General features: G+C 43.1%; 1 protein-coding gene and 1 long non-coding RNA gene across 4 annotated transcripts; one reads left to right on the top strand and one right to left on the bottom strand.

The window, feature by feature from the left end:
- The first annotated feature begins 2901 nt into the window (after positions 1–2901).
- Positions 2902–8176, top strand: LOC117243919. The gene is made up of 2 exons (XR_004496008.1): positions 2902–5726; positions 7981–8176. It is a non-coding gene; the product is annotated as an uncharacterized LOC117243919 (long non-coding RNA).
- SNRNP48 (small nuclear ribonucleoprotein U11/U12 subunit 48) lies at positions 6733–15602 on the bottom strand. Of its 3 annotated transcripts, XM_015614892.3 has the most exons (10): positions 15034–15602; positions 14806–14919; positions 14634–14694; positions 13816–13890; positions 11267–11455; positions 9853–9974; positions 9310–9422; positions 7962–8123; positions 7305–7387; positions 6735–7017 (listed from the first exon to the last, which is right to left on the bottom strand). In XM_015614892.3, exons 1-10 carry the CDS (start codon positions 15070–15072, stop codon positions 6773–6775), a joined length of 1203 nt encoding a protein of 400 aa, XP_015470378.1. In that variant the 5' UTR covers positions 15073–15602; the 3' UTR covers positions 6735–6772. The 3 variants fall into 3 exon arrangements, with proteins under 3 accessions (XP_015470411.1, XP_018860841.1, XP_015470378.1); XM_015614925.3 differs by lacking the exon at positions 7305–7387 and having other exon boundaries at positions 6733–7017; positions 15034–15598; XM_019005296.2 differs by lacking the exon at positions 7305–7387 and having other exon boundaries at positions 6733–7017; positions 15010–15087.
- Positions 15603–16143: the final 541 nt, after the last annotated feature.

Here is a 16143-nt window from a genome sequence, read left to right as displayed (position 1 = left end):
CAGGGTTGACCAAACTTATCATCACAGAGGGCTGGCAGCAGGGAGGGGGAGCAATTGTGTGAGGTAATGGCACACCCCCAATAAATACATGCCCTTTAGCTGGCAAATCCTTTCAGAGCTCAACATGGATTAGGGTTGCCTGCTGCAAATATACTTAGATTTGTAACTGCTAATGAATTAACTCCCTATGATAAATGAAGTGTATTGAAAAATTAATTTGTACTTCAGTGCAGTATATGATGTTTGAAACAGCCTGAAGATTCTATGCAGAGGACCAGGAGTTGAAAAATTCAAGAGCTTCACAGTAGGACCCATGCTTTGGGGCAGGGATTCCTCAACTCATGGGATTACACCCCATGGAAGATCCAGGCACATTTGAATTTTGCAATCCTAGCCCAAGTGAAGGACTTAGCAATGCGGGCTCTAACAAAAATTACAGACTTGTCTGTGACAGCCCAAAGCTATTCAGTCATCAACCAAACTATATATGCAATTCATGGAATGTTTGCAGGATGCTATGGAAAAGCAGATCGCAAACAGCAAAGCAAGGGGTCAATTAATGCTACAATTGATGTGAGATAATGCAAACCAAGACTGTAGAATAATTATAGATGTATTACCTAAAGAGAATCCATCTCTAAAATAAAGGATAAATGCCTGTATTAAGGTTGAGACTAGATCTCATAACATGGATATATTAGCTAATTCTATTATAGCTGCTGTTAAACTAACACCCCAGTGCTACAAGTGTGGATTACAAGGCCACGTGAAGATAAACTGTCCACACAAGTCCATTCCACAGGGGACTTCTCAGTGGCAAAACAGTGGTAATGCTAGCTGCAACCAATGTGGGAAAGTTGGACATATGGCCAAGGTATGCTGGTCCAAATTTCATGTTAACAGACAATCTCTCAAAGACCAGGGAAATGGGAAGCCCAAAATGAAGGGGAAATGCATGACGACACACATATTTTCCCATCCTCCAACACAAGCCTGTGTGACCAGCTCATAGCAAGGACAAGAGGATCAGCTGGTATGGATGTTTACACTTCAATCCCAATAACCATAAACTCATTACAGGTACATCAAGTCCCTCTCAAGGCCCAGGGGCCCATAGGGAAAGGACTGAGTGCACTGCTAATAGGGAGATCCAGTGTAACTTTGCAAGGTATCTTGGTGCACCAGGTGTTATTGATGCTGATTTTACAAGATAAATACAAGCCATGATGTCAATCCTTACTGCCCCTGTGATTATCCCTGCTAAGATATGGTTCATACTGTTACGATGCCTCAGGCGAGGCCCTCACAGATAAAGGTCAGTGGTATGATTGACACAGGGGCAGACATCACCATTGTTTCTGCCAACACATGGCCTTAATCATGACCTACCACACCTGCAGGATCTGCCGTTGCTGGCCTCGGGCGGATGACACAGAGCTGCTTGAATAGCAATCCTGTGTTGATCAAAAATCCAGAAGGCCACATAGCTACAGTTTGACCTCACATCACTGCAGCATCACTGAACCTGTGGGGGAGGGATGTTCTGTCTGCATGGGGAGTCAGAGTGGGAACAGATTTTTGATGGGTACCAGTGTATTGTTGGGCATAAGCTATCCCACACCAGCCCTGAAATGGCTAACAAGTCAGCCTGTGTGGGTACCACAGTGGTCCCTTGAAAAGGAGAAGCTAACAATGCCCTAAAATCATTAGTACAAGAACAGCTAGCTCAAAGACACATAGAGCCATCTATGAGCCCTTGGAATGCTCCAGTATTTGTCATAAAAAAGAATTCTGGTAAATAGAGATTTCTTCATTGTTGCATCTGGGTCTGGGAGTCTCTTTGACCCCCAGCTCTGCCAACAACAAATCCCAGATAGGTCCTGTCCCAGGAAAGAGCCACTGTCTGGGGGGTTCCAGGCAGTTTCCAGACAGGAGTAACCCTTAGGAGCATGGGCAGAGGCTTCAAGTGATCAGCTCTCTTAGAAGTGCTCTTGCAGTGATCAGCTCAGATTAGACCAGCCAGCTCTGTTCATGGGTTACCCCTGCCGCACGTAGATGAGAGATGGGAGGCTGCGTAGCGTTCTGCAGGACTTCTTTATTGCAGGCTTCAGCAAGGGAGGGCCAGTGATGATCTACCACTGAACAGGGCAAAACCTGGTTTTTTTTATAGGGAAGGGAAGAATTGGGAAGGGAACCAATGGTCTGAGACTGGGATAAAATGACCAATAGTTAACAGGGAGATAACATGGGGTCCCGAAGCAGGAAGGGGTCCACAGCTTAGTCATCGTGACTAGGTGCTTTTGTCTTATCTTAGGGGACAGATCTTCAGGATGGGAGCCTGTCAGAAGAATGGGCTTCCTCCACACTTCATGTGAAAAACGAGGTTCACATAATTTTTATAGAATTTAAAAGTTTAATAAAAAAAAAAGACAATTAGGAGAAAAAAATAAAGTATACAGATACGGCCAGGTGTCTCTGCATTCAGCCAAGAGAGCACACCTTACTGACAAAGGATTGCCCCTTAAAAACAGAACCCTACTACATATCCATAAATTCTCATACATTCTTCTTAGGATTTTTGGTGTTCTTCTGTTTAGTTTTCTCTTGCCCCCTTCCCAATAGATCAATCTTCTTGGCACCATCGAGATTTACATTCCCTGATACCAGAAATGCAATAAATTCCTCCCCCTAGCATTCTGGTCACTGCTGTTTTCATCTGGATAAGATAGTTTACAAAAGGAAAAAAAAAAAGGGTCTCCACCTATCTTTTTCAGTCTTTGGGTTATACAGACAAAAGTAGTTTTTGTTTTAATGCTATGTCATAGCTTAACATATATGTATTATACCACTGTTTCTCTAAGTTTCATCAATAACAGAAATAAAGAAAACTATATTAATACAGCAAATATTTCCATTCTTATACACATAACATTCATTTTAATATTTGCAAAAAGCCAACAATATATGTATCTATAACACTTCATGACATAAGAAAAATCAATTCTGTAATGAAGAGCATGGGCACATTGCAAGATGGTATGCCATCTCCTACAATGATACCTACCTCCTGGGACATTCTGATAGTGGACTTGAAAGACTTTTTTCACTATTCCACTGCTCCCAGATGATACTCTAAAGTTTGCTTTTACAGTGCCTTCCATTAATAACACAGCACCAGTGCAACGTTATCAATGGAGAGTACTTCCCCAAGGTATGAAAAACTGTCCCACAATTTGCCAGTGGTACATTGCACAGGAACTCTCATCAGTGAGAGAGCAATTTCCCAGGGCATGCTGTTATCATTACATGGATGACATTCTGATTGCAACCTGTAGTAGTTTAGATTCACCAATTTGTGTTTCCCGGCCAACGCACCAAATAATGTGGTGGTTTTAAAGCACTGGCTAAAAATCACCAGAAAACTTACTCATCTCTTGCTGTGAGATATGCATTAGGAGAGGGGCAAAAAAGGCTTAAAACTTAAAAGGAATAAGGAAAGTTTATTAACAGAACTACAAGAATAAGAAACCTGAATAAAACCTCCAGAAACCCTTCCTCCTCACCACCCAACTTTTCCCTTGTCCAGCTGACAACATAGAGACAGAACCTGGTGGCTAAAGCGGTACCAACTATACAATAGTCTTTTCATCAGTCTTTGTAGAGAAAGGAGCTGTCGTTTGTGATTCCATGGAGAGTTCTCCACAAGAGAACAGTTTTCTCATGGCTTTTCTTTCCCATGATTGGCAGCCACTTGGAAAAATCTCTGCCATCAATGCCCTCCTCCCATTTTCACACCATTCTGAGGTGTGTTCATGGGCCATGAACTCAAGGGGTATTATTTTAAGGATGAGTTATTCAAAAGCAAAGGTGTTCTTCATCTGTTTCTATAATCATCTCTGGGAATGGAGGTTTTCTCTTTTTTCTCCCTGAGGGCCAAGGGTCTTCATCAACTCTCACTTCTCTCTCTCTGATCCAGCATCGCATGAGATCACAACTACTCCACCATCTGTTCAGCTTCATCAATGGGTACCTTTGCTCAGATCTACACTTTGAAATACTTCATTCCCCCCAAATACTCTTTAATGAAGAGGTTTTCAGAACATTATTGTCCATCTCCATGGCCTAACCAAAAGAATATTCCAGTTTATTAAAGCATCTCCTCATTCTCTTTCCATCTGAGGCTAGACTCCTTCTTTTATTGACTTTGACGGTTTATATTGTCTCTTTACATGTTGATCACCCTCACTTTCCTCTCTCTGGAAAGGGATTAAATCTGCAGGTCTCATCTGGGTAGTGAAAGGGTTAAAACGTGGCCCAAACCACAGCAGGTACTCATGGTGTTGGATTTCAGTTTGGCAGCCCCAGGGAAGGCAGTGAAGGGTTTTCAGCTGCTTTTCAGCCTGGAGCTGTCTTTGCAGGCCATGGGGGGGCATACCTTTGAGATGTCAGCAGCCATGGCCCAGCACAGCCTAGGGCTGCTGTGCCCCCAGGAAAGGCTTCAGCCACCCTGCTGGAATAAAACCCAGATTTCCCAGGAGGACTGCAGCAGAGCCTGGCCCTGGCCTGGGGTGGGCATCCCCGAAGGCTCCATCCCTGGCTAGGCCGTATGGGCCTGGGAGGCAGGAGGGAATGGGGGCCAGCCAGAGTTCTGTTGTCTTTCAAAGCCAGAAACAAAGAGAGACAGAAGTTCTCAGGCTTAGGTTTAAAAGGTGGTATTCACAAAGGTAATCTTACTTTTCAATGGTCTACAATACTGTCAATTCTCAGAAATGACTGGCTACTGGCCAGGTCTCAAGCAGAGAAGAAACTCCCAGCAGCCTCTCTCAGAGCCCTCACTTCTGTGGGTGTTCCTCACTTTTTTTTTTCTTAAATGCCAATCCATCACACAACCCAAACAAAAAAGAGCTCTGAGAGATTCAGACAAGCCTTCAGCAAGCGTTAAAAAAATTTGTGCTGCAGGTACCACCAGAGAACGTGCAGCTGCAAGCACCCTGGAAATATTTGGGATTCAATGAAGCAGACTATACAGACACAAACAATTCAGTTTTCAACACCAACTGAGTCAGACCTTATTTAGGATTGACCCACTCACAATTAGCACCTTTATTTGACCTCCTAAAAGGTGCTCCAGAGTTAACTTCCCCCGGAAAATTAACACTAGAGGCAAAAGCTGCTCTCAAAACAGTAGAGTAAGCTCTCTGAAACAGACAAGTCCACTGGATATGCCCAGAGGTGTCTATCACTGTATTTGTTATTGTAAATCTTCACCCTACTGGTATTATAGGGCAGTGGAACACTCACTGGCCTGATCCTCTACACATCATAGAGTGGATGTTTTTACCTCATCAACCAAAAAAGACTGCATCTACAGTATTTGAGCTAATTGCAGAATTATTTATCAAATGTTGTCACAGGAGTTTACAATTGAATGCAAAGGATTCTTCACAAATTATTATACCTGTGACACAAGAACACATTGAATGTTTTGCTAACAGTTCAGCCTTGCAAAGTGCCCTGTAAAACTTGACATGACAAATCACTTACCATTTACCAAACCTGAAGGATTGCGACCTCGCCTGCCAGCTCCTGGGAGTGAATGCTACAAATTCCAGTCACTACAAGAGATTGCTGACTGAGGGGAACTGTTTGTCAAATTAAGTGGAACACCTCATACAAATTAAATCCATGCTGTCTTCTGTGACTCTGTCTGCAGTGGGCCACTGCAGGTAGGATAACACGGAGCATTTTAAGTATTTTAAATTTAACCAAACTGGGTGAATTGTCACAATATTGTCACAGTACAGCTGGCCTTGACTGGACAAGGTAAATCTGACCATAACACAAATCCAATTCAGCCAGCCTAGTTCATGCCTGAACAAGTCCCCAGGTAAGTTACAGGGGACAGATACAGATAAGATACAGCCATCTGGGGCTCTCAGGACCCTCAGCCATCCCTGTTCAATATTAGTAGGAAACACATTACTGGCCAGAGATCTAGGCAGAGAGAGATCCCAGCCAATGAACTATGTGAGCCTAGGAGTTTTGAATTGAGTACATAAGTGAGCTCTGAACAATAAACAAGGCTGTTTTGTCTGATGAGCTCTGGATCTTGAATTGTGGATTTCGTCTCCCCAGCCACCACCATAACAGCTGAAGTAGATTGTGTGAGGAATTAATAGAACTGCACATCCTTAATATCTGTCTACAGGTTTTACGTCTGTTTTATCAACCTCTATCACAAATATTTGTATGTTAGTCCACAGGATAGGAAGTCTTCCTAGTTATTGCTGGAAGGAAATGTGCCTGGTGTTGGAGTATGGTACTCAGCAATATTCCAAGTGTCCTTGGTGCCTCCCCCCAGTGGAGAGCTTGAGAGCTACATTCTCATCACCTTTGCCAGATTATAGTGATCTGAATTTTCTTTGAGCATGAGCTTGGGAGTACTAACATGTGTTATTGTCCATTTAACATCAGCTGCAGTTGAAGATATTTTATCCTGTTGGAGAACTCTGAAATATGCACTCTGGTACATGCTGTAAGCTAGGCAATGTTACCTAGAGATGAGTCTTAGGTAGGAGGGGGAGCTCTTTTCATGCCTTCCCTGTTTGTAACTGATCTGGACTCCACGGATTCAGCTCTTAAATCTTTATATATCTTATATATCCAGTGGGCCAGTAAGTACAACTGCTCAAAGATTTTATTCTTCAGCCTTGTCAGACTAAACTACTCGAATACATGATATCAATATAATTTATTAACAGGTGTATAAATGTTACAAAATTACACATTTTCTGAAATATACTGCTTCCATCCTCACAAACCTTAGCACTTTTTTTGTCTCCAAAGCAGCACAGGTGTGAAGCAACACCAATATTATGTGGGCAACTTTACTGTCTCGAGCAAAACAACAGTAATAATAGTTCTTGTGGAAGTTATGTTTTGAACAGCTGATGAACAAAATAATCAGGTTATTGTTTCTACTTTCTTCTTTTATGGTTGTGGTATTTGTCTTCATCCCTGAAAAAGAAACATAAACATTATGTGGGCTGTTTGGCTCAGAGTGACAGAGTCCAAAGAGAAAAAATAACTTGGAAAATGGAAAGCTTTCATTAAATGTAGTCATGTCCTCTAAGAAAGGAAAAGAAAGTAAACTACTTTTAGACAGTTTATTTTCCATGCTGCATTTGCATTGCCATGCAGTGCCAAAGTGGCAATTAGTTTAAGATGAATGGCATCACAGTGTAACAAAGCCAGCTTTGAGACAAGCAATCACTGCTATCCACGCAGTTACGTAATGCATTTACCCAAACATGAAGGGCAAGGCAGCATTTCTTCTGCACAAGAGTCCTCATGTCTGCTCAAACACAGGTCCCACACACCTGTGGTCCTGCAGATGCAAATATGTCCTTGTTGATGTCTCCCTAGGCAGACTCTTCAAGTACTAGAAGGTGTGGCCTAGATTTGTTTTCTTTTGCTAAACTGTGTGTCCAGAAGTACAGAAGAGCAACAGCATTGTTTTGAGGCATCTAATACAGAATGTCTAGTGTATGCATATTAGTGAAATAAATAATACTATTTATTAAGGTCTAGAGCAAACTAGAGCAGAAACCAGCATTAGAGATGACAGGCACTTAGCTGTGGATAAGAAACATACTGTCTATTTAAACCATTTAACAAGGACAAAAATCAATAACCTGTTACAGTACTGTTGCAGTCCTATAGGGTGCTGCGGAAACTATCACTTTTCAGATGTGACAGTAAATTCTGAAGTCTGGATCACAATTTATTATCTCACAGAATGTTTTGTTTAGTATTAGAAGCCTCATGCCATTGGCTTGTCATACTGCACAAAGCTTTTTAATTGGACTAGATATCCTCAACATCTGCACTAAATTCTCATAGCAAATGGCTACAGCTGTCTGATTCAGAAGCAGGAGTCAGCTGTCATTGTTTCTGCTCACCTCTCTCTTTTTCTCCAAGAATCTCTGTCTTTGCCTCTCTCACGACTCCTTCTTCGTTTACTTGGACTCCTGCTGGTGTCTCTCCTGTGTCTCGAGCCCTCCGTATCCCTACTGCTTCCCCCAGACTGCTGCGAGTCCACTGAAGCCGACCGCCTGTCTTCCCTTATGAAAATAAACTTAAGTGATTTTAATCAATAAAAATAATTTCACAGTCACTTTTTCCAGTACTAGTTTTATAATGACTTACTGTTGATATAAGACAGACAACATATCTTTTATCAAGCCTCTCTAAGAAATACGATACCTCCAAAAAGAGGCTCTAAGTTCATGCGCATATCACAGCACACTATTTAATCCAATTATTTCAAATAAACACTGCTCCTCAGTCTTAACACCTCTGCTTGTGAAACAGGAGGCAGTAGAACAGACTTGCTCTGTTTTGCTTTGTATCTTTAATTCTTCATAACCACCTGCTTTAAGCTGCAAACTACAGCTGGAGTACCTAACTCCTAATCTGACAGAATCATAAAATTGTCAGGGTTGGAAGGGACCTCTGGAAATATTCTACACCACTGCCCTTGCCAAGGCAGGGTCACCTACAGCAGGTTACACAGGAACGTGTCCAGTGGGTTTTGAATGTCTCTAGACAGGGAAACTCCAGGACCTCCCTAGGCAGACTCTTCAAGTGCTCTGCCACCCATTCATCTTCAATTTAATGCTGGGAACAAAGTGTCACTTTCTAGTGTGTTTCAAATATATTGTCCTCTCAAAGACCTGCTGAAGAGGCACAGATAGGTAATCACTAGCTCATGACTCCACGTTACTTCAGTGACAAACGTTTGGAAGGGTCTGCAGTGTTGCTTGACACAGCAGAAATATGTACAGCTAAAACACACTCCCAATTAGCAGAGCAGCATTTGCAGGGATAAGAACTGTAAAGCTTCCCCATATTTATTATGTTATGGAAACCTTTACTCTGAGGTGTAATATATCATGTCATGAGGTAGGGAAGGGTAAGAAATTGTGTATTTGTATTTCCAAGTGTCCTGCACCCAACTACTACGTATATACACTTCTGGGTACAGAGGGAGCACTATGCATCCCCCAGCTCCACCAGAAACTCCCTGATCAGCTCAATCACTTGTTACTTACCTCTGAACGAAAGATCCTTATTAATTTTTCTCCATCCTTCATGCAGGCAGAGCTTCTCAAGCATGACTTAACAGAATTAGTATAAAATAAACCATGTATATGACTCAGATAAGGTTGGTATGTGCTATTAGAAGAAGGTGGTAAGATCAAATTACAGTCTGCTGCAAGCCTGAAGAAGCTGTCAGCTGTGGCATACCTTCCTGAGGACTTCAACTTCTCTCCTTCACATATCTCTGCATTATGCAACCTGTTCTCCTGCCACTGATTGCCGAGTTCTTCCATATGCACACCAATTACATCCCGAATCACCTGGATATTAAAGTATGTTGAAAACAGACATGTCATGGTCATGCCTGAACTAGCACGAGACAAACTGTAAACATCTCAAAAAAACCCAAACCCCACAAAAATCTCCCCCAAACCCTGTATATCAGATGTCTGAATGGAAAGTCTTATTTAGAGGAAAATGTTTCAACATGAATTTAAATAGCACCATTTTATGATAGTGAGCTATATTTTGCTGGCATTTTCACATTCAGAAGTTAGCAGTTAGAAATGCTTGTTATTTGTAACTTGCTGCAACAAACCAAAAACCTTCCTCTACAGTTTGCAACCATAATAAAGCAGGATACAAGAAGCAGAGAAAGACAAATATTATTTGTCTTTGAAAGAGTATATACTTGTTTATGCTGACATATAATAAGCAATTTTGTGCAAAAAGCCTTTTTTTTTATCTCACCTCAGTGTAGGACTTCTTCGTTATATGAACATTCTTAGCTCTGTATGACTGCCGCCGCCTTTTGTAATCTCGCATTTCAGCCAAAATTTCAAGATGGGACTTCGGACCTTTCTGACTATCATCTAGCAAAAAAATGGGGAATAAAACAGTCATTGGAAGGACATTTCCACCTGCAGGTATGCAGGATTCATACGTTCAGGAACATAAAATAATCGTGTTCTATCTCAAGTTCCTCCTGTATTTAGTAACTATGGTGAATCTATCTCAAGCTTCCTCCCCAATCTTCCTGCTGGCTGTTTACGCACAAGTTAAAAGCCACCAAGAAACACTGTTATGCGATCTCAGTCTCCAGACTGTGATCCAAACCAATATATGATCCAAACACCTTCTAAATATGGGTCACGTTTTCAAAGTCAGTATTGCAGTAAGACACAAAATGAGAAAGCCACATTCTTTAAAAAATTTAGCTGTGTAGATGACAAGCACTGTCACACCTCCTAAGCACAGCATGGCCTGCAGGGTGACACAGATGCTTTTGCTGTACTTGGTAGTTATAAACTGGCATGACTCAAGAGGGATGAGAGGTCCCAGACTAACACCAAAGTACATTGCTCAAGAGCTCCACTTAGATGACTGCAAACCTCTCCTGTTCAGCTTTTAAGTGATCTTTAATCTCATCATGTCTTACAGCAAAAAACTGTTCCAAGCTGCACAGCACACTGGCAACATTAGGAAACCTGGAATCAGCTGTAGCAAAGACAGAAGATCCATCCACTGAGATACACACAATATGTGTGAGCAGAGCACTAAAGCTTTCCCAGAAGAAAAACATCATGAAAGAACACCAAACTAGCATTTTGTGATGCCAGGTCTTTGCTGCAGCTTTTAAGAACAGTATGCTCTCCACTAAAAACAAAACAAACAAACAAAAAAAAAAGGGTAGCAATGTATCTGAACAACTTGGGCCATAATGTGCTCCAGCCAAACCGTCTGTAGAATTTATAAGACCCTCTTGTCGAGATTGCTGAAACATAAATTGCTCTAAAATAAGAATGAAAAAGCTGAAAAACAGCAAAACAGAAAAACAAGAACCAGATAACAGGAAGCCATCAAACACCTAGACTATGACCAATCACATATCTTGAGAAGTGTGTGCTGAACACATGGACAAAATAAAGGCCACCAATCAAAAAATGTGTGATCAGCACATGCAGTAGTTTTAGAATCTATAAATAAGTGTATCATGTAAATAATAAACAGCTTCTGTGTAATCATATTAGTTTGTTGTTCACAGGTCCTGAGCTCCTGCAAATAGCATAATCAATTCTGTTCGGCTTTCAACAAAACTCATGTAACTGGACAAACTGAACGTTCTGAGACATAAATTCAACAACAGATCAATCATTCTTCAAACCTTGGGTGATTTTTGCTGCTAAATCCACAAAGAGATCGCTATCATTTTCCGTTATCTGGGATCTAGACCTCTGTTTCTTTGTTTCCTCAACAACATAATCATAAAGAGCAAGACGGTCAGCTTGGGTCAGGTCACAGATGAAATGCTTGTGGTTTTGAGGAACTTCTACAGGCAGTAATGAATAAGATCCTGGAGGTTGGACAGAGAGCTGTTACTTGTAAAGTAGCATAATTATGCAGGAAAATATGAAGCAGCTCAACAAACAAACAATGCAGTAAATAAACTTCCAGGCTGTTTTCATCTTTCCCCTATGCATCTGTAAGAAGTTTCAACCTTCTTAATTTGAAAAGATAAAAACTGCTCAAAGATCCCTCCCAAGCCCCACGCAGGCTGTATAACCTTCCTTACTGCTTACACAGATAGTTTTCATGTGCCATGAAGGAATTGTACTAGATTAGATCAAAATGACACTCTCTAATTTCCCATGAGTTTCAGCTCTTAGCTTACAAACTAAATCAGGAAAAGCTGCAACTCTAACTTGTGGGTTTATTTTTCTCCCAAAATGTCAGGTAAAGTACTAGCTGCAAAATACTTGTTTCTGCCAACAAGAATAAAAGCTTCTAGGAGACTAGATAACCCAGCACTGTGTAAATCAGTCTCACTCACACTGTCACCATCTCTAAAGAGGTTTTATTATAGACTGACACAGGAATTTATAGCTAAAAGGACTACAAAGGCACTTTCAAAGTGCTCCAGGTCAGCTCAGATAACTGACTTAAAGTTATGGAAACATATGCATTGCCAGCACACTCCTTTTTTCCAGTCCCCAGTTAACACATATGCCTCCAAACAAATCAGTCCATTCTCAATCCATTGCAACAGCAGTTAAGTGACTTCCCCAAAGATACAAGATGCAGTACTCTAGGACATTGCCAGCAAAAAAACATTTCAGTCAAAAACTTTCAATTTTCCAGCAACCATTGATCTCACCTCCATAATCCTGCTCCCCCCAGCACAATCCCACACATGTTCAGGCAGACAGAAGAGCCAACACATAAAAAGGATGTATGCAACACCCTCCTCAACAGCAAACCTAGAGCTCCTCCAGATTATTCAGCTCTTAATGGAAGCTGAGAAATCTTTCACTTCCTACTATCACTAAAGACACCAAAGAAGAGGAAGAGAAACCATAATAACTGTAAACAAACCTAAAGTGCAAGATTTCATCCTTACTGTACTTGGAACCTAAGCCAGAACCATTCTAACATGAACAAATGGATTTAAACACAAAACCTAGTTTTTCTTTAAAATGCACTGTTCTTACAGCATCACAGAAGTCCATAAAAATGCACTGATAATTACATGCTTGTGATTTTACAAGAATTACACAACTTGTGGGTATGATTAGTTTTCCTTTTCAACAATGTAGCTATGCTAATGTTCTAAATATGGCTAGAATTGGAAAAAAAAAGAAAACAAAGAATATCACTTCCTTTGAGACAGTGAGTCAAAAGGAGATTTACAATGAAAAATTAATTTTCATTTGTTTCTGTTGCCAAAGACTAAATTGAACAAATAAGTCAGTAAATCTTAAAATGGGTCGAGTTGCCACAATGAAAACCACCGATCCAGTTTTAGTGTTATCCTCAGAAAAATGTAAACTTGTGGGGAAATCTGGGCAGTGAACACTGGCATCTAGTGGCTCACTGGTGCACCTTTGCAATGAATCCCTCCACAAAGGGTTTATCTGCTGCTTCTCTACTTGGATGTGCTTGTGTCAAATTAATGAGTTCCCACTTCCCTTCAGAGGAAATGCACCTGACATACTCAAAACACCGTGCTCATCCCAGGAAATCTCCTTTCCAAGCAATTCTCCATTAAGCCTCTATTTGCTATGCCAGAGAAACAAAGAAAACATAAAAAAACTGTCTGAGCAAGTGCTGCTGTATTTCAATGTCAGAAAACTTTCAGTGTCACTTCTGTTCATATATGTTTAACAAAACAGTCTACAGAGAGCAAATGTTCTTTCATGTGTTGTAGTAATTTCTTAACCATACACTAAAGCTCTACAGATTCCACAGGGAGGTCTATTATTCTACTTTGTCTAAGTCTGAACTCTCAAAGACTCCATCCTAGCCTGGTCCCCTGGCTGGTTACAAAACCCACCAAAAAAGGAAACATAAAGGAATTTGTGGGCTTGAAGCAGTGACAAAGGACAACATCACATTTGCAAATATGCCAGCATAATTCTTACACAACTTCTTAGTTCAGTCTTAAAACAGTCCAACATAGTAACACACACATGTTGTTTGGTTTTTTTGGTCCTGAAGATATTAGAGGTTTGAGCACAACAGACTCAGAGTCTCTCATCTAGTTGCCCCAAGTATAGAAAGTAATCATGCTCCAACATATGCAGGGGAAGGCACATTAAAAATAAATGAAATTAAATTTCTCACAGCAGTTCTCAGTGGAATGAAGGAAGGAGGGAGACAAGAGCAGCTGTTCACAGGAGGCTAGTGAAGTCACGACACTATTTGCTTGCTCCTTACCTTCGCTGTAGCCTGCACCTTCCTTTGCACTTTGGGCTCTAGCCTGCTTAACAATGTGAAACTGCAGATCTTTATCTGCAGGCAAAGAAGAAAATAAAATCATACAACTTTTACATCAAGTTCTCAGGTACCTGGCTGAATTAGTCTTTATTCACTAACCTCTATTATGAGACTTAGAGCATGGTACAGAACATCATGGTTTCATTCATGTATAAGGGGACATTCGAACTTAAAATGCAATTTTCAGCTATGATATATTGGAAATGAGGGGAGAAAATTAAGGAAAAAAAAATGTATTTCTGGGTTACAGATATGAAAAAAGAAATGTATGTATATTGCTCTCTGTACCATAGCTTTATCTCCAAATTCCACAGACAGTTTCCCCACCTTCTAAGCATGCATTTTAATACACTCTCTGCATTTGATGCAAGAGTGGGGACTGAGAACATAGGAAGAAACTCCTAAGATAAAAAAAAACCGGATCCTCCTTGGATTTTAAGATGAAAACATATGTGACCTACAGAGTAGCATTACACAGTGGAAGAAGCATAAAAACGGTAAATTAAGGCAAATTGCAAATTACAATTTGAGAAAACTAACACTCAAGATTTTTAGGAGGTCTTGGGAAGTTTACAGCTGCCAAGGCAGTGGGGTTGTGGTACCGTGAGGACCCGGACTACTTAGTCCCACAGGTCTGCCCTCACCCCCACCCAGGATCTCCCCCCAGCCCCTCATCCTCTACACCTCCCCGAGTAGGTCTCTCCTCAGTCCCAGCCCTATGTGCCGCCCCGTCAGGCGGAGCACCCGCTGCCGCTCACCCATGGCGACAGTAGGAACCTTCAGGTTTTCGTAGAAAAAGCTGGAGTCATACATCTCGGCCTGCGGGACCAAAGGGCTCGGTCAAGGCTCGCGGCCGTCAAGCAGCGCCAGCCGGCGCGTCCAGAGCAGCAGCGCCTGTCCCGCGCCCCGCTTCCCGAGCCGCGCTCCCACCTCCTCCTCGGCGGAGTATCCCATCCTGCGGAGCCGGCAGGACGCCGCGTGCCTCTCCAAGGACGCGCGGGGGACACGGTGATGGACGTCGTAGGGGCACAGCACCCACTCCACCTGCGAGAGGACACGGATCGGATCGGATCGGATCGGATCGGATCGGATCGGATCGGATCGGATCGGATCGGATCGGCCCCACCGCCCTACCCCGCGCAGGTCCCGCCGCCTCACCGGGTCCCCGCCGAGCCACACGGCGCTGGGCGCCGCCATTGCTGCGCTGGACGGCCCCGTGACTGCGGAGGGGTGGGGCCGCCGCCACGTTCGCTGAGAACGCTCCCGCCTCAGAGGGGGCGGCTGCGAGCCCTGGCGGGTATGCTGAGGGTCTGAGTCAAGCTTTGGCTTTTGTGTTTTCAGACGAGTAGTAGATAGCTGGGCAGTTACGATTAATCAGTTGCATTGTGACCATCGGATGCGTGATTACAATTTCAAGGAATAGGTAAGACAATCCCAAATTGGATGTGCTGTCCGGACGAGAGCCACCAGGAGCGAAGTCAGCTGGGCTGAGCAGTAACTGGAGAATGGTAATACCGGCAGTGGGCGATCGCGTCCAGAACGGACTCCAGGCTCAAATGGAGGGAAGGACCGCGCCCGCGGGCTGATTAATAACATGAGAAGCTAGAGACACAGCCAGCAAGTGGGGGTTGAGTAGTAATTAACGCAAAAGTTACGTAATTTGCAACCTATGAATGCTGATGCCCTTGTTTGTTGAAATGTGTAAATAGGGTGAAGTTTCGGTAAGGCTCTGTAGGGCAGTCTTGCGCGGGTCACCCTCACTTGACTGCCCGGCGCGAACGGGAATGCCGGGGTGCCTGAGCGGCGCGGGCGCCGCCTGCCGGCGGGAGGCCGCGGGGACATGCCCGCCGCGCTCGGGACGGGACGCGCCCTGCCCCGAGGGACAGCGGGCTTTCCCTGCACATTGACGTGAATGCTCGCCAGGCTTACCGTGGGTTGCTCTCCTGGGTGCAGGGTGTGCCTGCCTGGGCTCCCCAGAGCGTCCAAAGCGCTCCCCCTGATCGTGGCGTCAGCATCAGCCGCCCCGTCGCCATCGAGACGCTGAGGCACGATTCCCTTTTGCAACATGAGGAATGCGGTGCGAGATGATAACAGTCCCTCCAGCAGGCTTCTGCCGCAGGATCCGTGAGAGCATCCCTAAGGAGCATGATATGGGGAGCAGAACCGCGATGGGTTTCTCCCCTCGTGGAGCACAGAGGTCTTATCTGTGGAGGGAGCTGTACATGGCTGTACAGGGATACCCCAGTAGTCCAGTCCAGTACTTGGCCT

The sequence above is a fragment of the Parus major genome, chromosome 2 (assembly GCF_001522545.3).
Source record: "Parus major isolate Abel chromosome 2, Parus_major1.1, whole genome shotgun sequence".
In the NCBI taxonomy this organism is placed as follows: domain Eukaryota; kingdom Metazoa; phylum Chordata; class Aves; order Passeriformes; family Paridae; genus Parus; species Parus major.
Note: the sequence above shows the minus strand (reverse complement) of the source record. Positions and strands in the feature narration are given on the sequence as shown.

Bases quoted from the DNA above. Each gene is read 5' to 3' on its own strand.
- SNRNP48 (XM_015614892.3), bottom strand. From the start codon at position 15,072: ATGGCGGCGCCCAGCGCCGTGTGGCTCGGCGGGGACCCG. The intron at 14,920-15,033 runs GTGAGGCGGCGG...GTCCTCTCGCAG, and splicing joins TGTGGCTCGGCGGGGACCCG to GTGGAGTGGGTGCTGTGCCC. The intron at 9,975-11,266 runs GTTTGAAGAATG...TTTTTTTGCTAG, and splicing joins AGCAGCAAAAATCACCCAAG to ATGATAGTCAGAAAGGTCCG.